The following is a 23963-nucleotide window of genomic DNA, read 5'->3' as shown; positions in this document are numbered from 1 at the left end:
GGCATTATATCAGAGCAATACCTAACTGCTTTACGTATGACGGCGGGTCACAGCATAACGTCACGAGAGGCTGTTCGCTCACATTATTAAACTGCCTAATAGCAAAACTCTCACTACTTCTCATTGTTGATAAGACAAAAAACTTTTCTCATGATATGTAGTTTGAAAGTTAGAATGGCAAATGTTGTAATATGTTAAATATAAATCAGTTTTCTGTCCAGATACTCTTCTATTACACGGGCAACGCCGGGTGGCACAGCTAGTATATATATATATATGTGCAATTCCAGCTCTGTTTCTAAACTGATTATGGTGCAGAATAGGCTTTGGCTCAATCAAAATATGGCGTCTAATAGAAAGTTTGCACGCATTGAATTATCCTTTCTCATAGATATATAAACTATGTCCTTTCTAAAGATTCCAAGGATAAGAACCATCAAAACACTCTTTCAGCTAGCGGCTCCAGGTTAGAAAAGTGTAGTGGCAGATGGAAGGCTGTCTTGTGGGTGGATGTTATATATGCACTTGGTCGCTAGTAATCTGCAATGCTGTCCAACTATTTTTAACTTCCCGTGTAATGATTTAGCAGAGCAAGCGCAACAAGCAGTTTGTAAAACACATAGACCGTGTTCTCTAACGCACCAGAAGGGGGCGGTACAGTTGCCGCCAATCATTGCAAAGTTAGCCTGAAGAGGGCAAGAACTGTGTGTCAGCTACATATGATAGCAGCATTAAGCACTGACTACTTATAGTATGAGGCGAATGGATTGTCCGTTCCTGAATCAGTCCTACATAGGCAGCAACCGCAGTTACAGCATTCTAGTTGGCAGCAAGCTAGCTCCCTAAGCAAAATAGGCATCAGCGTCTGCAGTTAACCCTTTGGGTGCCATTTTCACATTTCGGCACAAAAGCTTCAATAACCCGACTGCCAACTTCACCTTTCTGCGAATCTGCAGTGGCACAGAATTGACGAAACTTAACAACTGGTGAAAGAGCATAGTATCTTTATAAAATATCTACAAAGCTGATATATTTACAATAGAAATATATTTAGATTTCCTGTAAAGCAGTATTATACAGTTAAGACCAGTATTTATCAACAGTAGCAAAAGAAATGGATAATGGCTAAATAACACCCATTTATACGCGATATTGCAAAAGCTTTTAAAAAAAATTATCAACACTTTCGAAACTTCGTGACAGTCTTCTTAACCCAAGTTCCAACACAGTATAAACCACTAAACATCTTTGAAATATTAAAAGGAAACGATATTGCGCTTGGCAAATGCTTTTCTCACCAATAGAAGAAACGATGTTTTGCAAAAGTCTATAATCCAAACCATTTGTTTCTATAAAAAGACATTCATTTTTAATTTGGTGTTTCATGTCTAACGTTGCTACAATGTATTTTAGCCTAAATTCGAAAACTATGGTTGTTGGAGTGCTCATTGTCTTCAATCTTGGAAAGTTTCCGCTATTGTTAATCATACTTTGAGAGTGGCAAGTCTATTTGTCAGACATTCTTACGCTCTTTTCAAGTTCCATTTCTGGTTTGTTTTATATTTAGGACTATATTATTATATTATTAATATTTATATTATGTTATATAACTCTGCATTAATTTATTTTAGCTATTCTAAATTGCTTTCACATTAACTTAACACTTCTAGCAGGAACAAAAGGCTAGCATTTATGAAATATGAACGAGATACCAGACTTGTATTCTTATTTAAAAAAAAGGCTTTTTGTATTTGGCATCAACTGGTTTACTAGGAAGTCACCAAAGACAAGTACTAATTCTTATATGTTGAATTACATGTTATATTCATGTACTATTAATTTGAGCTAGATAGACCAGGTAATAACAAAGCAAGAGCGAAAACAAAATTTTGTGTTTTTTGAGTGAAAAAAGTGTGGCACAGTAGCACTGGGCAAAACGAATAATGCAGCTGTCAAAGAGTTAACATCTCACAATGATTGTAGGAGTCGTTGCCTCGGGCTACAGTTTCCTGAGGTCTCTCGGGTACTTGGTTGTCAAGTATTTTTAATTAAACACGACTAATTACTTGCCTCTCGGGTACTCAGTCATCTTTGCATTATGATTCATGTTATACTCTGGTGAGAGAAACACCCTAATATGGAATAGGCTTTTCCTTGTGCCTCACCTTGTCGCAGTTCTTGTATGTTGCTTCTTGATCAGCTACTTGTCATGTGCGTGATACGAGGTATGAAACAGATATGAGATATGAGACAGACAGTAGGTATGAGACAGACACTAGGTATGAGACAGACAATAGGTATGAGACAGACACGCGGTATGAGACAGACACGAGGTATGAGACAGACACGAGATATGAGGCAGACACTAGGTATGCGACAGACACAAGGTATGAGACACACAAGGTATGAGACAGACACGAGGTATGAGACAGACACGAGATATGAGGCAGACACTAGGTATGTGACAGACAGACCTGCCAACCCAAGAGTGGGGCAATGCGTGAGATTTTGTTTTGGGGCAATTGATGTATCAATGATAGTATATATAAAATTGTGGAAATTGGGGCAAAAATCTCACGCATTTCTCACGCATTTTCATTTTTTCTTTGGGGTGATTGCGTGAGTCTCACGCCCAATGCGTGAGAGTTGGCAGGTATGGTGACAGACACGAGGTATGAGACGAACACTAGGTATGAGACAGACACTAGGTATGAGACACACAAGGTATGAGACAGACAATAGGTATGAGACAGACACGAGGTATGAGACAGACATGAGGTATGAGACAGACACGGAGGTATGAGACAGACACTAGGTATGAGACAGACACGAGGTATGAGACAGACACTAGGTATGAGACATACGAGGTATGAGACAGACACGAGGTATGAGACAGACACGAGGTATGAGACAGACACAAGGTATGAGACAGACACGAGATATGAGGCAGACACTAGGTATGTGACAGACACGAGGTATGAGACGAACACTAGGTATGAGACAGACACGAGGTATGAGACAGATACAAGATATGAGGCAGACACTAGGTATGTGACAGACACGAGGTATGAGACGAACACTAGGTATGAGACAGACACGAGGTATGAGGCAGACACTAGGTATGAGACAGATGCAGGGTGTAGGAACAGATCCTAAGCCAGCATAGAATGGTAGATGTTTCTCCAACATCAAAGGTCATCATAGAATGGAAGCCCTTAAAACCATGTACATTGTTTAAAATCAAAAGTTTGTTCTGTGTGATGGCTGGCCAAACAAAGTATTATCTTTGCACATTCTCTGAGCAGCCAGTTCATGGTATCAGGGTGATATCACCTGTTTACAGATAATAGACCTGGCACCATGATTCTACTAAACAATATTTGGTTAGTCTCGCTGTAAACACATGATTCATAATCTCCAAGGCTTTTGGTATGCGAGAGCCTCATTCTCACGAGAGCTAATAATCTGCATGACTCAACAATGGCGATTGTAATTCGAGGAGGGAACCGATAATCTCAACTGCTAAGAAGGTGGTCTCCGCTAATCCCCGACTGTTGTCTTGAGATCTGTAGGGTGAGGTGACGATGAGGTGACGGTTACATTAATCACCCGGTACTCCTTCAACCAATTCATACATTCTCTTGACACTAACAATTCTTGTGCGGTGACTTCTTAGTAAATAAAAAGCTATGTTTTATTCGAATGCAACAAGTTGCTGATTTTATATTTTCAAATGTTTTGAAAACTCAAATTTAACGATAGTCGTGGAAACTGTTACCATGAGCCGGTAGCTGTGCGTAATGTCATTGTCAGCGAACTACTATATAGGTGGCTGCCATTGCTATTATACGCTTACAGGAAGCGGTTTACCTAGTCCCTAGAGGGTCTAGCAGATCTGGGCAGCTGACTTACGCAGCTCTTTTTTACTTCCTCTCAAGCCACAGAGTCAGCAGAAACAGAGCGCTGCCAAGCCTCTATGCTGATGAATCAGTGTAGGCAGCGGTGATAGCCCTCATTAGCGCTGCCTCTCTCTCCAATCAATACACCTTGTCAATATTATTGTAATTCCTCCTCTCCTCACCTCCCGCGCTCTCAGCACCGTTACAGAAACTTAGCGTAGGCAGCCTGCTACGCTAAACGAGTGCTGCCTTACGCTGAAAGAGTGCTGCCTTACGAGAAGGGACCTGAGCCAGGGTAGAGCTAACACTAATCATAAAGAGATGATGCATTCATCTTGTCTTCATCTGCCAAATGGGGCTTCCCAAATTTGGAATGCTCGAAGCTGTGAACGCTTCAATCACATATTTAAAAAATGCGCAAGCACATTCTAGAGATGGGTGCAAGCTTTTTAGCTTAGAGGACCGCTGGGGCAGACAGGGCTACACAAGCAGCAAGTGGAACAGCCAATAGGCATATCATGCCTTCTTAATAGACCGCTTGGTTGTGCACCAGATCTTTGTATTCTTTTTTTATGAAGAAATGAAACGATCGCTTGCCAGAAATGATTATAAAACGTTTAAATTTATGGTGTCTTATCAAGTTTTGAATCTCTCTCAGATACGTGTGAATAATTCTGACTACTCTTTCTTCTAGTTTATGTTTTTGTTTGATACCTGGATAATGGCATCTAGCCGGCAGCATGACCAGACTGCTCTAAGAATGTCAGCCATTTTTCACAGACAGACAGCCAGCTCAACATATCGTCTCGCTATGCTCTCCACTTTCAAGTCAACCATTCTCATTTGTAACCTAAATCCGCCCAATTTTAAAAATTAATTTACGATGAATGAAAAATTGACAAATGATACTCGTCAACTGGAGAGGACAGCTGACCCAGCCTATCTAGAGAGTCAGCGTGAGAGTTACAAATGACAATGGTGACAATGTTACGTGGCAATGGTAAAGTTCGCTAAAAGGAGAAGGCTGAGCTGTCCGTTGGCATTCAAAGGCACAAACCTGCGCTAATCATCACCATATTTCTGATTACTCACCTAGTTAGACAATGGCATTTCAACTAGATTGCACCTCCATGTTCTCCTCACAAAGGAATTTACATTTACCCACCGGACACTGAAGTGAACTCATGGACCACAAGATTGTATGTCAATCGGCATGACAACCTGCTAATGCTGCCTCTCCCTACAGCTGGTGGCCAGGAAGGAAATCCAAGTTTAACAGCCTTCAGGAATGCTGGTTTTAGAAATATGGGAAAGATTCTGCATTTTCTTGGGTGGTATTCTTGGGTGGTATTCTTGGGTGGTATGCTATCCTAACATCTAAATAAATATCTAAAACTAGAACCAATATCTATAGTTTGGGCAATACCTCTTGCGAGAGCTGCAGCGTTTATGGTGAAGAAAAACATATGACATGTTGCTGACAAATATATGACCTTCGTAAACAGAGATCATCGAATCACCAGCATAGCAAATCAATTACGCTCAATATGGCGGTGATGGTGAATGAAGAGAGGGTAGGATCTCAGAGCTAGTACGGAACAACTCTTTAGAAATGCTGAAGAACTCTGCCTACACTCGCCCGTTTGTGCAGTGAAATCATCCACGAGGAATGTTAGACTGGGTTCAGTGTTTATTCAAAACCCGTCTCTGTTCAAAGCTCAATAGTGAGCTTGAATGCTGTTTCATTAAATTCTTTTGCAATGACTAAAGCTAAACTATGCTGACCTCTGAGCTCGGCAGCAAGTTGTACAAGTAATAGCCAAACCAGCTTTTTGTCAAAAATGTCTGTTTGTTAGATTTAGTTATTTTGGAATACCAAGTGTGTGAAACATGCGGGGAGATTGTGAATGAAGTCCGTGGGTATTTTACTGATACTAACCGCAAGCCCATGCAGTAGCTATCAGCATGTGAATGGACAGGCTGGGTGAGCTCCTGAATGGAAGCATAGCTTGGCAGTGCAGGGCGATATAGCATAGCTTCCCCATAGTCTTGGACAATTGCCAAATAGTTGTAATAGTCGACTGCGCAGAGCTGCCGGCAGGACTAGCCAGCCACGGCTAGCCTGATCTTGCATCATTGCTGGTCTGCAGCCAATCACTGGACGAATTAGTTGGCGATTTAAAAGGTGACCACACCGCAACCGAGCTTGAAAGTTTTAATGCCAAAAGCATCGATTGAGCAAAGGAACAGGGAGTAACTGAAGCCAAAAAACTTGCAACCGAACTGCTTTGATCATGCTCAATCCTTTTTTGGTCATACGCAGTTGAGTCTTTGCTTCTGATTGGTGAGACACAGCTGAGTCCTCGCTTGTGTTTGGACAGTTTAGGGTTAGCGAATGCAATTTTCGCATTATTATTTTTGCTATCAATTTTTCAGAAAATGTCACGACAATTTCTGCAGCCGTGATTGATAGAATGAAGAATTTAGACATCCCGGTTAAGTTACAGTCTGTCTGTTCATCCAGTCGTTGTAGCTTCAAATTTACGAATCACAAAAATATTGGTAAATTGAAATGAACCAATGCACTATTTGCATCTATGCATTGGTCTATAGAAATTTGATAGACTACAGACAAATGATCATTAGTAGGCCTTAATTGTTTTTAGCTAGTCCAACGTTTCATTTATTAGTATGACCCATGATCCTTTGCAATCCATTCCTACTCATTCATTAAACACAAATGTAATAATCAACTGGTAAAAGGAATGGTTATTTTATTTATTTTAAATGTTTTGTATTACATGCATAATGCATACTAGTATCTGACAGTTCCATGTGCCATAAAAGATCGTGATGTGCAATAACTATGTGCACAATTATTCCGTTATGCTGCAAGGTGACTGATAAGCGCAGTCGTCTACCAAGCTGAATATCAGAGTCTATTTCTCGTACAATGCATAGTTTTTTCCTAGCGCTAGCAGCGTGGCTTCAGGCAGACGAACAGACAGATGAACAGACAGACACGACCCTTATTATAGTGAAGATTATATTATGTTATTATTATTATATTATTATTATATTATGTTATTCAACACACTCTGTAACTTCCTTTAGGCTGGTAGTAACCTGGCCTTGTCTTTCTCCCGACAGCCAGTTCATAACTGACCCAACCATTAACTCCCTCTTACTAAACAAAGTAGGTAGGAAATCAGTTCTTCAAATGAGCTGAGATGGGAGCAGCGTAGCCGGGGTTTGTTTTGAAGCCAGTAACAGAGTGTGATTCAGCAGAAACTCGATGTATAGCAGCGAGACTGTTTGTACAAGCCCACTTGAGGCAGTCTTATCGCTGTGCAAACCATCTCGGGCCACGCATGCTTACGCAACCTGATAACGTGAATCACTTCTTGAGACTAAGCTGTTGCATAGCTAGGGCTTTATCAACACAATCCTCAGGAACAGAGACTAGGCCTATTTAAATGTGATTCATGACTCCGCTATTTGGGGTGAGGTTGAAGGTGCCCGCAGGACAATAGAGCCTTTCAGTATGGTCAGATCCGTTTAGGCCTGGCCTTTAACTCACGACCAAAAGAGTCATGCCTCCCTATACCGCTGGTCTTTCACGCCTTCCAGGGCTTTCTAGAAAGCTCTAGAGCCACAGGAACTAGGTCAGACTTTGGCCATGCTACCTATCACCTCCTGTTTTTATGTCAAACAAGGCCTGGATGCTAACTTGTATTGCATAGGTTTGTTCCAAGAACATTCACAACGTTCCATATGCTAGTATAGTTGAAGGCATGTTTTTGAAGTCCACTTTCTTTGCATAATATTAAAACATTTTGGCATGATAATTAATAGCGTGATAGTTCAAGCAAAAACATTTGTGGACAAACTTTCAATGTGACAGTATTTGTAAGATATTTGAGCTACTTAACGTAAAAAAAGTTAAGCTAAGTATTTTTTGTGTCCTGTTATTCGCTCACACCTGCACACGAGCTAAACTAACCAGCTTCTCTCCGTTCTGTAAAGCGGAGGCATTGACACGACATGAGCCTTGTTAGGTCAAGGGTTTGTGTTGGAGAAAAAGTGCTTTTTCTTGAATGAAAACAGTTGTCTCCAACTTAAACCGTAAGGGGATAGAGTTGCAAGGGCTCTGTTTACAAAGACTGTCAGATGACACGAGGTATTTATTATATTGGTCATTGTGGTCTGTAACAATACCCTGATTTCACTAGTGAAGAACTCGTCTGAATCTCAGGTCAAGCCATGTCTGTTTCTTATTGGCACTTCCTGTCATGCCCTTCACCTGACTCCTCCGCACCATAATGCCTAAAGCATGGTTCCCATATTGAAGGTTAGACCCGGTGGTAATCTCGCGCAGCAAAACACTTGTGGTGCATGGCTCAGCAGCTAATGTTGACATAAAGCTGCGTCACTGGTGATCGCGTAAAAATGGCTGCTAGCTATTCCATCTCGAAAGTGCTGACCTTCACTCGTACAGTGCATTTTGGGAAGGTTTTGCCTGCGGCTCTTGACGGAAGTCGAATAGCGCTGAACTCTTGCGTTGACCGCCGGCAACTACCCGCGGTACTCGGTGCAAAGGTTCACATTACACTGCTGATAGCTCTGCGGTGCTGTCCCCTGTGCTTGAGGCTGATATGGGAACCAGGCTTAATGGTAGCCACCTATGCCTCAGGCCAGACCAACAAATACAGAGTCCATAGAGGACAATGGCATTGTTTAGAGACCTTCATGTGCATTTGCCTGGATTAACTTTCTAGCCCACAAGTGTATAGGATTATGATACAATTTTTTCCTTGTATGAAGAGAGAACACCTCGGTGAGAAGGCAGGCGGAGATCTGAGATTTGAGCTGGAAATAGCAACATTTTTCGTTGCTGTATATGTTTAGCCTTTTTTAGTTTGCCTTTAATGCAATGATGCAAACGAGCGCTGCCGTTCGCATAGTTTGCAACATTTCTAAAATAGTTTTATTTAAATATTATTTTTACTTCATGCTGTATTAAGAAGGGATTACAAAAAATTTAAAAATGAATGATAATGAATCTTACTGACTTTTGTAATATTGCGATTGTACATGTAGCCTCAGTTTTCAGCATTTCATACCCGAGAAAGTGGCTTGAGAAACAAAACACCCGCAATTGTATCAGTGATACAAGTTTTCTTAACTAATGTTCAATTATTCGCAGTTTTATCAAAAACATTAAAAGTAGAAGATTCTGAGGTTATAATTGCACTCCATCTTGAAAAGTGGTAGGCAGGTTTATAACTACAAAAACATTCCACATTTGTCATTGTTCTGTGTAACTGATTGTGCACACGCGAGTTGGCTAACTAAAAATTACTTGAAGAACCAATCATTTCAAATTAAAAGGAAGTTGTCGGTCCTGTAACAGATTTCCCTTAGCAAGTAGCCTTTCCCCCTATCTCTCCTCTTTGATTGCTTATATCTCTTACAAACACATAGAAGCAGTTCATTTCTGACCCAACCAAGCACAGGTAGAGTATTCCTGACCTAACCAAGCAGGTAGATTATTCCCAACTCAACCAAGGACAGGTAGATTATTTTCTACCCAACCATGCGCAGGCGGAATTGGTTTCCTTTTGCAAAATTCTTCAGTTCAGAAAAAATTTCGAAAGCAATTAAATCCCAATTAGTATTTAATTATTTTGTACCAACTGCTAAGCCGAGACTTTCTGCTGTTGCCTGGAAGAGATAATGGGGCGGAAGGCTCAAACCCTATCTTCATTACAACCTAGGACTACAGGGTAATCTATCTTTCAGACAAGCTAGTAGTCATTACATACATTATATCTGTCCTGCCCCTCAGGGTTCATGGTTTCTTACACTACTCTATGCTGACCATAACCGGCAGTTGGCAACTTCTGCATATCCGTGATGTCAAGAGAACCTACATCGCCCAATCTTGTTTTGGAAACTCTCCATGTATTACCCGATTCGTCTAATTTCTCAGGCATGATTGCTGCCAGGATGGCTGCGACAGCTAGCTGTGTCAACTGGAACAGGTTCTCTACAAGTCCACCTTCAGCAGTTAGTGAGGATTCATCTTCTCCTGGCACTCCTAGTGAAGAATCCAAACCTCTCACAGCTCCCCTCACACTGGACTACTCCAGCAAGGTATTTTAGAAATCCCCTTTCTCTGCAGTCTCTACGAAGGGTGCTGGTTATTCATGTGTTCTATGCCTTCAAATGTTACATAGAGAAAATTTCCTCATGTGTATTGGTTTGTTATCATTTTGTCTCAAATGATGTATGTATGCTTGCTAGAGATACAATGGTAGCAAAGGCATAATTATGCTGGCAACACACATATTAGGCATATTAATATTTGTGAGTGAAAAGTACTTGCCTATGGGTGGCGCATCACACTCAATTATATTGCATTATGGGTGGTTTATAGTTTGTTCATTCATTTGGAATCAGATTTATATGTTATGAATCTTTACTATGTTGATAAACTGCATATGAGATGGAGTTGTGTAGCATTTGGTTAGTTGGTGCTACTAACCAGAAGAAACAAAAAAGCCATGCAGATTTATTTCATTGACCAATGTAAAACTGTCAACACAAGCTCTAACTTGAAAAAACAACAAAAATGTGTATTACTTCTGGTTTTTTCTATCCATTATGTAATTCAACCCTTGGTTGTATTAACGTAAAACAGGGGAAAGTAACTCCTAATATCCAGACAAAAATTCTACTGTTGTATAATATAGCCAGAGTGTCCTTACATATCGGCTGCAGTGTAATCAATAATAGTAGCTGTTAGTGCCGATAGCTAGCACTGTGGAATATCAATGAGTTCTTCGACAGCGATGTCTCAATACTATTCGGATATTGGCTGAAGATCTCCAAGATTTACATTTTTGTTATTTAGCCTCCTCATGTCGTGAAGGCCCTGCAGACCTTAGCTAGAGCAACCCCTTTTGAAGTGCGCTTTAAGAAGGCCCACCAGGAGAAAGGCAGAGTTTTTGCAGTTGATGCGAGTCTAAAGACAGGCACAGAGTATGATCTGAAGCTATATATCGAGTACCCTACCGGCTCTGGTCAGGTTTGTAATCATTGCCTAAGCCTTTCTTTGTCAGACCTTGTCTTGACCTTGGGTTTATCTTTAGTAAACTCACTCTATCTCACTATTTGGGCCTCCGAAGCTGAACTCTCTGTTTAGTAAGTGATCTTGGAGGAAGTGATGTCATTGTTTGCATCATTGAAAATTGGTGTTACTTATTTAGATTGTGCATTATGTATGTACGTAGGACTTTTTCATTAGCTTAAGAAATCATCAACAAAGTCCTGCTTTTCATTACCTGCCAAAAGGAAAAAATGAAAAGACAAAAATTTTTTAAAGTCAAGGTTATTTCAAGGCTATTTTTAAGTCAAAGTTAAAAAATGTCGAGATGTTCTCCGCCTTTTTATAAGGTTATTGTCAGAAATGCATAAAAGCGGTTGGAAAGGTTATTATTTTATGAAAAAGGTGAATAACTCAAGCAAGCATTCGCTAGCGGTAGGCCTGACCCAGGTGGTAATTATGCTGGGTGTATTCATGTTTAATGCTTGAACCAACCGCTGTTACTGTCACCAAGCAGGAGTTGGACTCAACAATAAATCATCTTTCATTTTCTCTATCACAGCCTGATCAATCCGTGACTTCACATCCTTCTAACCTACGAAAGTCCGCTGTAATCTCGTCTGCCAAGCGCTGTCATCGTCATCATGAGTCAGTCTATGAAATATTTCGCTTTTATTACCCGCAATCTTACCTGGCGCGTTACCTGGGGTGCCGATTAACAATAGTATTGTTATATAGTTGGCGAGGCTCAGAGAAAAGGCGATGGCTACCTTGTACTCGTTAATACCGTTCGTTCGTCAAACTTATATTCTTGAGGTTGAAGATTAAGATGGGTGTGCCTTCTGTAAGATCAATCATGTGACCCACCGTGGTTTCCTCATGTTGCTAACTCGTCAACAGCGATAGACGCTGGGATGGTTTTACCGCCGAGAGAAAACTGATGTATAATGACACATCGAGTAGGCAAATTTTCAAAATAATGGATGAATGGAATGAGATTTTATGAAGTGATCTATAAATAGAGATTGTACAAACAAATATGGAATAGGTTTGGATACTAGATAAGAAGAGAGAAGGATAGTTATAGTAGGAGTAGTTCAGGTCAATCCTCGTATTTCATTGACTTCTTTCTTTTTAGTTGGGGCATAGTGGATATTCGGCTTGAAGTTCGCTCTATTTTAGCCTAAATTAGCCTGAGTTTAGCCCAAGTTCAACTCTATTTTAGCCTGTGTTGAGCCCAATTTCAACTCTATTTTAGCCCAAGTTTAGTATCACTTTATGACTATGCTTCCTTCATGGGCATGTTAACTAGCTTCAGCTTCTAGTTTTCAACTGGAAAGGCTCAGAATGTCCAACAGGTTCAAAGTCATTTGATGAATCATCCTAAGAATTGACACGCAAATTTTAGCAATTTGTACTGTCATAACATTTTTTATACAATAATAGCCTATTCGCCGCTTATATTTATGATAAGGCCAATTACAGGTCTGCCTTCTTCGGTCTGCCCGGTGTGTAGAGACCTTGAAATACTGATGACTAGGGTATGCATTTTGCTTACCGAGTATGCAATACTTCATATCACATCAATGTATATAGGAGAGATATATAGAAGTATACGAGAGAGATTGACAAATCAGAGATTGACAAATCGGTCTGTCTTTCTATTTTTAGCCCAGTTAAAGTGGAATATTTCACATGTTGTGGTTTTAGTGAAATTTAAATATGCTTGATAAATGCAAAGCAAAAATTTAACTGATATTGAACTTTCTTTACATGTCAGTTATTTTAATAGAGATATCAGCTATTTCAATAGATATATCAGTTATTTTAATAGAGATATCAGTTATTTTAATAGAGATATCAGTTATTTCAATAGAGATATCAGTTATTTCAATAGAGATATCAGTTATTTTAATAGAGATATCAGTTATTTCAATAGAGATATCAGTTATTTCAGTAGACATATTTTGCCTGACTTAATTCCTTAAGAATATATCCAAAGCTCTCGACGGAATCTCATATTCGTGCTAAGAGTGATCTTTTTGATGACTTTTTGGCTATTATGAACCAACATTCCGAAGCTCCACCACAACCTTCTCTAATACCTAGAATATTTCAATCCCTGTCATCTCTATGTCTATGATTCATTTGCTGTACCTTTTCATACAGTAGCTGTCAACCATTAACCTTCAAATCACTGGCTACTGTCAGCTCATCTGCTCTTACCGTAGACATTGACATCAGCTGCTACACTGGAACTAAATGTTAAAAATCTTTCTGGCTTGTATTTGATAGTAAATCATACCAAGAGGGTTTTTAGCTTAATATACATTTCCAAATCAAAGTGTACGACAGAGTGTACGGGAGAAAAGTGTACGACAGCAGAGTGTATGGCAGCAGAGTGTAAGACAGCAGAATGTACGGGAGCAGAGTGTACGACAGCGGAGTGTACGACAGCGGAGTGTACGACAGCGGAGTGTACGACAGCGGAGTGTACGACAGCGGAGTGTACGACAGCGGAGTGTACGACAGCGGAGTGTACGACAGCGGAGTGTACGACAGCAGAGTGTAAGTCAGCGGAGTGTGCGGGAGCAGAGTGTATGACAGCAGAGTGTATGTCAGCGAAGTGTGCAGGAGCACAGTGTATGACAACAGAGTGTATGTCAGCAGAGTGTATGGCAGCAAAGTGTTGACAGCATAGTGTATGACAGTGGAATGTATGGCAGCAGAGTGTACGGTAGCAGAGTGTATGACAGAAGAGTGTATGTCAGCGGAGTGTATTTCAGCAGAGTGTACGACAGCAGAGTGTATGTCATCAGAGTGTACGACAGCGGAGTGTATGTCAGCAGAGTGTACCACAGAAGAGTGTATGACAGCAGAGTGTATGTCAGCAAAGTGTTAGACAGCAGAGTGTACAGCAGCAGAGTGTATGACAGAAGAAAGTACGGCTGCAGTTTGGCTATTTCAGGTTTACACGTCAGCATCAGGAGTTGCCAAGCAGATGTGTAAGAATTCCCTGAGGGAGATGAGTCGTACCCTCTCATCAGGATTCAAATACCTTGAGTATGAAGTACAACCTGACATCGGTGACTGGCGACTCATCCTAGACCTATTACCAGAGGCTGTCAGGTCCTTCAAGGTGAGAGATTTTTTCATGAAGCGCTAGTCATTGCCATGAAAATGCATGGGGAGACAACAAAAGCGTTGTTTCAAGATGAGCGTTTGCGAAATTTTAGTAGATTTTAACAGAAAATATCTGTCTTTTTCTATCATTTGAGGTGGTTTGTTGTTCATTAATTTTGATGTTTGAGGTATTCTAACTGCCAGGATGTTTCAAAGTTAAAATCGACAAAACTTGAAAGCGTATAAAAAGCTCAGAAGAGTTTATCTTCTGAGCTTAACTAGTTGCCTAATTTAACTAGTTGCGCGACTGTTTGTTTCTCTTGTTAATGGTATCGGCTATTGCGTTCCTAGGCGTCTCTATTCTGTCAGCCCCTGATTCTCTTGTTATTGGTATCGGCTGCGTTCCTAGGCGTCTCTATTCTGTCAGCCTCTGTTTCTCTTGTTAATGGTATCGACTGCGTTCCTAGGTGTCTCTATTCTGTCAGCCTCTGTTTCTCTTGTTAATGGTATCGGCTGCGTTCCTAGGCGTCTCTATTCTGTCAGCCTCTGTTTCTCTTGTTATTGGTATCGGCTATTGCGTTCCTAGGCGTCTCTATTCTGTCAGCCTCTGTTTCTCTTGTTAATGGTATCGGCTGCGTTCCTAGGCGTCTCTATTCTGTCAGCCTCTGTTTCTCTTGTTAATGGTATCGGCTGCGTTCCTAGGCGTCTCTATTCTGTCAGCCTCTGTTTCTCTTGTTAATGGTATCGGCTGCGTTCCTAGGCGTCTCTATTCTGTCAGCCTCTGTTTCTCTTGTTATTGGTATCGGCTATTGCGTTCCTAGGCGTCTCTCTTCTGTCAGCCTCTGTTTCTCTTGTTATTGGTATCGGTTGCGTTCCTAGGCGTCTCTATTCTGTCAGCCTCTTTCTGGAAGTGCTACTATAGACCTTATCGTCACACTTTCGCTCGAATCTGAATGTTCCAAGCCAGGATCTCATTCAAACTATTATTAATTACCTCAAATTAAAGCTTGATGTCTCAGCTTTACATTGATTTTATTTTCCTTTGCACCACTTCAATGGTGTAAGTTCACCTTTAAACCTGTTTTATAGGAGAAAGAGCTGCTGCACCTACTTGTCGATAGATATATCTTCTTTACTTTGTTAAAAACTTATCCCTGCAATAACTACGTACCAAATATGCCATAAATCATTACCATCTAACGAAGAGTAGTGACACACCTTTGAAGCGTGACCGGAAGGTAAGACAGCTCTTTGTGACACAAAACGGTTCCACGCACTTCACCTAAGATCATAAGCGCTGCTGCGTTGAAACGAATTAGTGAGCCATAGAAACATCATGGAATACACATAGTATGATAGTGTGATAAGCGAAAAGTAGATAAGAAAGATGATTACATCACACGCTGGGTCTAAAGCTACACTCAAACCCTCTTAACTGTAATGAAGGCTAAAGGTTTTATCTTTCAGATATTGATTTCTAAAGCAACAATTATTTGGAAGACGTGATGTCATTGTTTGCATCATTGGCAAATGGTGTTACTCCTTTAGATCGTGTATTATGGATTTACGTATAACTTTTATACACTATGTTATAATCATCAACAGAATGGTGTCTTTCATTACTCGCGGAAAGAGAAACAAACTGAAAAGACAAATTAGAAATTATTGAGTGAGTTGAACAAAAGTGTTTTGAAAGTTGATAACCTAATAGTATAGCAGAGGAGTCTGAATAGTGAATTGAAGGTTGTAGTAACAGAAAATTCATAATAGCTGAAACATATGATGATGGATATAGCGTATGAAATAAAAAACGATGTTTATCATGTGTGGAAAGATAAATACAAATATTCTGGGCATAGTTGACACAAAATTCTGAAACCTGTAACACAGATGCAGAGAAAATCAAGTCTGGTATAAAAGGGCATAAATTGGGGCAGCTGTAAACCGATGCTGCTGACCGACTCAACTTTACCGCTCTGATTAACAGATGTTCAAGAGACAAATCTTCAAACAACATAAATTGATATCAAAATCGAGTTACAATTTATTCTGCCTCTGATTGGTTAAAAGTACGGATCATTCCATGGAAGCTATATTTATAGTAATCATATCAGCTTAGAAGATTTCTGTTTATCACAAGTGGAAAGGCGCTGATGACAAAAGTCGAGTCAACCGTTTATGCAAGGAAGTTTTGAGTTATCATCTCTCTCAACTTGGTTGTAAACTTGTCATTTTGAACCAGCACATAAAAATATTTACTATAATAGGAGCCGTCTGTTTGTTTGTCTGTCCTAAGCCATGCTAAGAGCGTTAAAAAACAATTAATATCGCTACCATCTACACTACTTGACCATATTTCCACGCCTAAGAATAATTGGGCACGTAGTTATTACACATGACGATCTCTCACTGCACACGGAACTGTCAGCATACTAGTGTACTACTATAAGACCAAATACAATAATAGTCCAAATAAAATCTATAGAATTAGAAAGAGTAAAATAGAAAAGTCCTAAGACTATTTTATTTCCACCCAAATTTTTCACTATTGCATTTTATTTGCATCAAACTTTTGAAGAATTACCAATAGAGCAGCATTTCAGTGCACAAGATAGAATATCCTTACTCTTTTTTCTGTCCTTATCTTAACCACGCAACGTCTGTAAAAATATTTACTATAAAAGTTCCTAGTATAGAGATATCTGAAAAATAGAATGTATCTTAGTGAAGATGGTGATAGGAGAGAAGAAGAGATGAAGCTCGCCAAGAGCTCAAATGACTCTAATGGAGGACACGTAATAATATATAGCATGACTGTGATACATACACAACCCGTGACAATGGCATGACTTGGTCTTGCTGACTTGATCCTCGTGTCAAATTAGAGTGTTGTGTCTAACGAGAATCTCTCAACTGCAATCTATTAATATTCCAATCTAAGGCTGCCAATTAAAATAAGTTTCACTCGGTCAAGAGGAAACTAATGTTATTGGAAATATATTATAAACTTTGTTTACGCAGGAATCGGCTAGAGAAGAGCTTATACCTGTACCAAGAATTGATCCTAATTTTCCGACCCTTCCTAAGTTTTCTATCAACTTATCAGCGAGCAAGTTGTATGGAGACTCAAACAATAACATGAATAACAGTCCGGCAGCTGTCACATCTCCAGGAAGTGGCAAGCGAAAAGTCATGGCTCTCGATATGTCTGACATGGCTGCGTTTCCTCCTAAGAGGCTGTCAACAGAATCTCCGGCAGCCAGACGACCTACAAGTCTCACCCTAGCAATGCCGAGCCCTACTCAGGCTCCCCTCAAAAGTCCATGTAAGTCAGCTTATCCGCTCTCACCTTGAACTTTTGGTATTATTTGTTTGCTTGGTAATTAACTTGAGTTTAAAAACATATGCTGCTGCAGACACGAAGCACCTGCCTGCAAATGGCTTACTCGAGCAAAGAATGTAAAAAATTCAGGCGTAATTATCCATAAGCTGATGATTTGAAGTCTACTCATGTTATTTCCTGTCTGTCCCTTATCTGATTGGACGCACGAGTAGCATATGAGAGCAATGGTTTTACGAGCTGAAATGCCAACAACAAATGCATAAATTAGTTCCATTTAGTTTCTACCCCCTTCTCTCCGCCCCCCTTCTCTCCACCCCCTTTCTCTCCCCTTTTTACGCGTCTTATTTCTCTCTCCTACCTTTCCTTTTGAGTTTTCTATTTTTCCATTATCAAATCCCTGCTTAGCCTTAGTCCTCCTCTCACTCATATATGTCATATAGTTGTTGTTGTCTTTCCCTATTACTTTTGGCACTCATTCTTTTCCTTCTCTTTATTTTACTTACTGTTCCACTTCAATAGCTCTCTTATCTCTCTACTCCCTCCATCTTCCTCAATATCCCTTCTCTACTTCTTTACACCCCCACTTCCTTCTCAAGCACTTTTTTTAAACCAGCTTATCACCTTATTCAATCTCATTTAAGATTTCAAGCCCTATACTTTGTCTGCCTTTTTCCACTGTCCTTTCATCATTCATTTCTGCTTTTACTTGTTGTCTACCCTCGATCACTCTCTGACCTCTCCAGTACGCGGCTAGAAACCTAGATCTTACACTACTATGTTAGTACCGCCCTCCTCCGCCACTGCTAGAGAATTGTATCAGGTACACAGGCTCTCAATAAATGCTAGGAATAAATCTCACCAGCATTTCTACATACTGATGGTATGTTACTGCTTCGAGCAGTGTGAGTGTGGTGAGAACGACTCCTTAAACAGATGGCTTAGCAGGATGTGGAAGCTGAGCCCATCACTAGTATTTGCAGTGTTAGATATCGAGCTATCCATTTATCACTGTACTCAGCTATTAATGACCAGGATGCCTTCGTCTTGTCACACATTTATCCCATATCATCTTCTTAAAAAGTCTCAACAACAAATTTATCCAATGGGTGGATCCGAGAGTGAATCATCCATCGCGCGTCGTTTGCAATTCAATATGCATGGCTACTCATGGCATAGGAAATTCCTACGGACTCGCTTGGGGACAGACGAAATACATTATGCACGGATGGGAATCTTCTTCGCGGCACCAGAACTGTCTTGCTTGAATCAGCGGATTAACATATCTCTTTGTTAAAGCTCTGAACCACTGTATTTCTTAACGAAGAGCAGCATCTCATGGCAGCCTATTTTGAGATGCAAAATTTGCAGCAAAATCTTCTCAGAAATTGTTTTAAAATACATTTTACATAAGCGTCTTGTATTATATGGGTTTTTATTACAAAAAGCTCATACAAAGCGACTAACGATAATAAAAAGACGAACTTAGTATAGCCGTTTTTGTTACCAGTCAGTCATAAGTTTGCCAAAATCTCTGTGACTAGCGAGGTAAGTGTGACTCGTGCTCTGTCTAAACGTGAAACTGCAGCTGGCAATATGATACGGTAATATCTCTCACACAATCGCTCTACGTAACTGTAACCCCTCTCCTCCCATCCCCTACCCTAGTAGTGCTATGGACAGATGACAAATAAACTGAAACCTCTGTTTGAAGTTTCAGTTCAGAGAAGCGACTGTAAAATGTTACTACTGAGCGGAATAAATTTGGTTCAGCTCGTATGTGATTGGACGCTGTATTATTAGCTGATGCAACATGTGCTTTTGTTGCAAAGTATCAAATCAAATAGGATGCAGAAAACAATAGAATAATATTGAATCCCCATTTAAGGCAAGTAATGGCTGGATTGGCTTTAATTGTCTGCATTCTGCTCTGACCCATGTGGCTATATGGAGAAATATCGTGCTTCGGCTGAGATATAAACACTAGAGGGAGCTTCAACTCAGTTACCAGTTTACAAAGTTAGAATAATTTTATTCCTTTATCCAGTACTTTTTGTTTTTCTATTATTAATGGTGCTGATTCATCTTCCTCTTGCAGATACCTCAACACAATCACTGGCTCCGCCTACACCCACTAATGGCTTTTCCTTTACCTCTCCTCAGGTATGTTTAATACTTGTACATACTAAGTGTACCGTATGCAAAATAAAGCTTCAGAAATGGCACGAAACCAACAAGATTGTCGGCAACCGTAGTTTATTTTTGCAATAGGAAACCTACTAACCTGGACTATAGATATATCTTCATAAAGTTAAGCGAATCCTCAAATCTCTAAGTTGAAGTCTAGGCAAAGCTTTGATAGTTTGCTAGTCAGTTTGATGTGTGACAGTTCTGTAACATGATGTTGCTGCTCTGTGACAGTTCTGTAACATGCTGGTGCTGCTCTGTGACAGTTCTGTAACATGCTGGTGCTGCTCTGTGACAGTTCTGTAACATGTTGGTGCTGCTCTGTGACAGTTCTGTAACGTGATGGTGCTGCTCTGTGACAGTTGTGTAACATGATGGTGCTGCTCTGTGAAAGTTCTGTAACATGATGTTGCTGCTCTGTGACAGTTCTGTAACGTGATGGTGCTGCTCTGTGACAGTTGTGTAACATGATGGTGCTGCTCTGTGACAGTTCTGTAACATGTTGGTGCTGCTCTGTGACAGTTCTGTAACATGTTGGTGCTGCTCTGTGACAGTTCTGTAACGTGATGGTGCTGCTCTGTGACAGTTGTGTAACATGATGGTGCTGCTCTGTGACAGTTCTGTTACGTGATGGTGCTGCCCTGTGACAGTTCTGTAACATGATGTTGCTGCTCTGTGACAGTTCTGTAATGGGATAATACTGCCCTGTGACAGTGAAATCATACAAGTGCTGCCGAGTGGCAGTGCTGATATATAAAAGTGATTCCCTTGAAAAGTCCTCAAATACATAATCATAGTACTTTCTCTTCCAAGTACAATTCTGGCATCCCAACAAGCAAGATTATTTCAATTAGAATCGTAGTATACTAATGAGGTCGTGATTGTCGAACAGTGCGCCTGACCATGATAGAGATAGATATAATTGGTGTTAAGAGTAAATCCTTCAGCTTGTATAAAAAATAGCATCTTTCTTTATAACCAGACCAGCTGCAAGATTTACTCGTTGACAGCTGAAATCTGATAGCAAACTAAAGTCTGTCACCTTTATCAAGGTCTCGGCAGAAAGTTAAACTAGTTAGAGGCTTCATAGGGCCGTGTCTGATTCACTCCAGATGTTGGTGGCTTAGTACTGATATGGCGCCTGTTGCTCTTCACATGCGAGAAGAGATGTGAGAAGAGGTCTGGTGTGAAGTTAGGTGGTTTGAGGTGACATTTTGTTGTTAGTAGAGAGCATGACTGTAGCTGTGATCCTTGCTATGATGAACAGCTATAGGCGTGATCCTTGCTATAATAAATAGCTAAAACTCTACTACCATGTCATACAGTATTCAGACTCCTGCAGACAATGTTTCATACATTTCTCATAAGTTCTTTCAGCTTAGTATGAATATAATGCAACTGAAGCTGGACTCACTGATATGTATTAACTTATAAAGAGTTATGCTCTCATTGCTGTATTAGGATTATATTAAATGCTGCACTATAATTGGGTTCACAGTTTCTCACAGTGGCGTGTTGCATGTTTTAGAGGTCTCCTGGATACAGTATACAGAGGCAGTCAAGCACCACGCCCCCAGACGTGGACATCATGAAATGCTTTCTCTGTTGTTCACAGCTCGAGGACACTCACTTTGTGCAGTGTCCAGCAATTGGAGACCACAAATTCTGCTTCCCTTGCAGCAAAGACAGCATCAAACAGCAAGGTGAGTGTTCACACCGTGGCAGCGCCTTGAGAGTCTATTTTAACATATGTGAAATGTGCATAGGGTAGTAGGAAAGATAGCATTTCATTGAAACCTGTTAACAGGTTGTTAAAACTGTTAACAGCTGTCAACAACACAAAGCTGACCTAACAGCATGAGTTTGTTTTGTGCTTGCTGATTAGAAACTGGGGCTAAGAGTGAGCGTACTAAGGCTAAGGTTCGCCTCCTTCAGCATTTGCTATAATGTTAATATTATTATTAATAGTATTAACAACATAGCAATAATAATTAGCTATTATTATTAACTACTAATGATTATAGTTAATAGTTAATAACTCGCTATAACATGGCAATAATAATTAATTATTATTCTTGTCATGTTGGTTTGTACCGGCTTAATCTTCTGTTTGATTCTTAGTGCTTAAGTTTCTCGTTCCTATCAAATATGAATTTACACAAAATTTAGTAGATTTTCTCCAAAGGTATTGGTATCGTTCTATTGTTTGCAATTGATGTCGATGTTTGAGGTGATCTGACTGCCAGGATGCTTCAAGATTAAAATTGAAAAAACTTGATCGTTGTTAAAACACTCAGAAGAAAAACTCAAGCCAAAATGACATGACTAGTTGCTATCATTACAATTATAGTTGATATCGGATATTGCAGTAAGTTACAGCATTATGCGTTTCTATTCTGTTGGTCTCTTTGCAGCTATAGATGTCATAATCACACTTTCGCTTGATTTGAGCGTTTTAACTGCAATCAAGTTTTTTCGATTTTCATCTTGTAGTATCCTGGCAGTCAGACCACCTCAAACATCCAAAACAATCGCAAATGCTAGAAAAATAATGATACTTTTTAATAAAATCTACTATAATTTTTGTGTAAGCTCATATTGAACAAGGAATTCCAGAAGCTTCCTTATTACTCTCCCACATTGTACACTTGATATTTCCTTCTTTGGCTTCAGTTTCCACAAACCTTCCAGCTACTAGCACTCCCATAGCAACCACCTGTAGTATCTTGCCACAGGCGGTGAGCCTTTATTATTCCGTGTCCTTACATCTGAGTCATTCTTTTTCATAATCTTTCGGAATTGTTGGTGTGCTGAAGTCTCCTATTTGTAGAGATCAATGTGTGATAAAATATTAAAAATCTCTATCGTTCATTTAGCCATGAGAGTACTTATGAACGTGGAGTTATCGTCTACCTGCCACTTTCAACCCTACGCAATAAAAATTAAATTGCCAGTCGCATTAGTGCCCTTTGAACTTACAGCAATTATTCTACCAATGACCCGCAAACACAATTAATGAAAACATTTCTAGCATACGCTGAACAGGTTTGTAATCATAGCCTAGAAACATTGCATTATCAGTGAAGATCTCTGGCTACTTCTTTTGATGATGCAGCAACAGTTAAAGGCTTATTCACTGTCAACATATCCGTAACCAACTCAGAGTAAAAGCTACAGCAGTTCTCTTACAACTGCGAGGTTATGTAACATCACATATCAGATCATGGCCTCCAGGCACAGGGATTCTGAAGGCTCCCTAATTTTTAGTTTTACGTTATCTATGATAGCATTGTAGCACTGTATTAAGAGTATACTTGCTGTCTATGTCAAGGTTAAATTATGTTTTTTCAACTACTGACCCAGTCACACGTTCTAACATAATTGCTCAAAGTAATTACTATCACACAATTTTTAGGAAAGTCAAATAAGTATCTAGTTACGAATTAACTGTGTGTTGTTTTAGTCACAAAGCCATTATTTCATCAACAATAGCAATAAGTATATGTTGTTTATAGAGCCTGTTAGCAATAAATATTCTTGGTGTCGAGACGAGACAACTTCCACAAGCTGTGATAAAATCTCATCAGCTAGTAATAGGCCTTGAGGAAGTGCAGATCTTTGGAATTCTGATGGTATTACTAATGCACTTTAATTGGCATCTGACACATTAATCAGGGGATAAGCTAGTTAGACAGACATATAATGACTTTACTAGACCTCCTTACATTCCAGTCTAAAATAGACGCACTACTTTTACTTGTCCAAATTGTTAGCTTAAGCAGCACACGTTCAGCCACACCCTGCCTACAAACTACTCTTATAACTCGAATTGGCAGTGCATGTGCATTAATGCATTACTAACAATGCATTACATGCAATGCAGTACCAGCAATAAATTACCAACAATGCAGTATCAACAATGCATTATTAGCAATGCATTACTACTTTGCAGTACTAGCTATGCATTGCCAGCAATGCATCATTAGCAGTGCATCACTAGCAATGCATTACCAGCAATGCATCACTGGCAATACAATATCAGCAATGAATTATCAGCATTACTTAAAATGTCGTACCAGTAATGCATTATCAGCTATGCATTATTAGCAATGCATCACCAGCAATGCATTACCTGCAATGCAGTACCAGCAATGCATTATCATCAATGCATCATGAGTACTACCCTAGGCAGGAGGCAAAATCTTGGCACAACTTGAAGAAATGAACTTTTAGAATATGCCGTTTTCAATGTGTTTTTGGCAAGCCCAATATGTCAGGTAGGCTGGCAATGGTTAGCTGAGCAGGA

At 39.9% G+C, this 23963-nt stretch overlaps 1 protein-coding gene across 1 annotated transcript in view; it reads left to right on the top strand.

Moving 5' to 3' along the window:
• LOC137396356 (interferon regulatory factor 2-binding protein-like B) overlaps nucleotides 1-23963 on the top strand; it is a 29075-nt gene that overhangs the window by 4045 nt on the left and 1067 nt on the right. Inside the window, exons 2-7 of the mRNA XM_068082594.1 lie at nucleotides 9892-10055; nucleotides 10816-10989; nucleotides 13976-14146; nucleotides 17152-17455; nucleotides 19569-19633; nucleotides 21186-21360. Of these exons, the coding sequence (XP_067938695.1) occupies nucleotides 9892-10055; nucleotides 10816-10989; nucleotides 13976-14146; nucleotides 17152-17455; nucleotides 19569-19633; nucleotides 21186-21360 (1053 nt within the window). The remainder of the gene's footprint in view (nucleotides 1-9891; nucleotides 10056-10815; nucleotides 10990-13975; nucleotides 14147-17151; nucleotides 17456-19568; nucleotides 19634-21185; nucleotides 21361-23963) is intronic.

This window comes from Watersipora subatra, chromosome 5, assembly GCF_963576615.1.
Source record: "Watersipora subatra chromosome 5, tzWatSuba1.1, whole genome shotgun sequence".
Taxonomy (NCBI): Eukaryota; Metazoa; Bryozoa; class Gymnolaemata; order Cheilostomatida; family Watersiporidae; genus Watersipora; species Watersipora subatra.
Note: the sequence above shows the minus strand (reverse complement) of the source record. Positions and strands in the feature narration are given on the sequence as shown.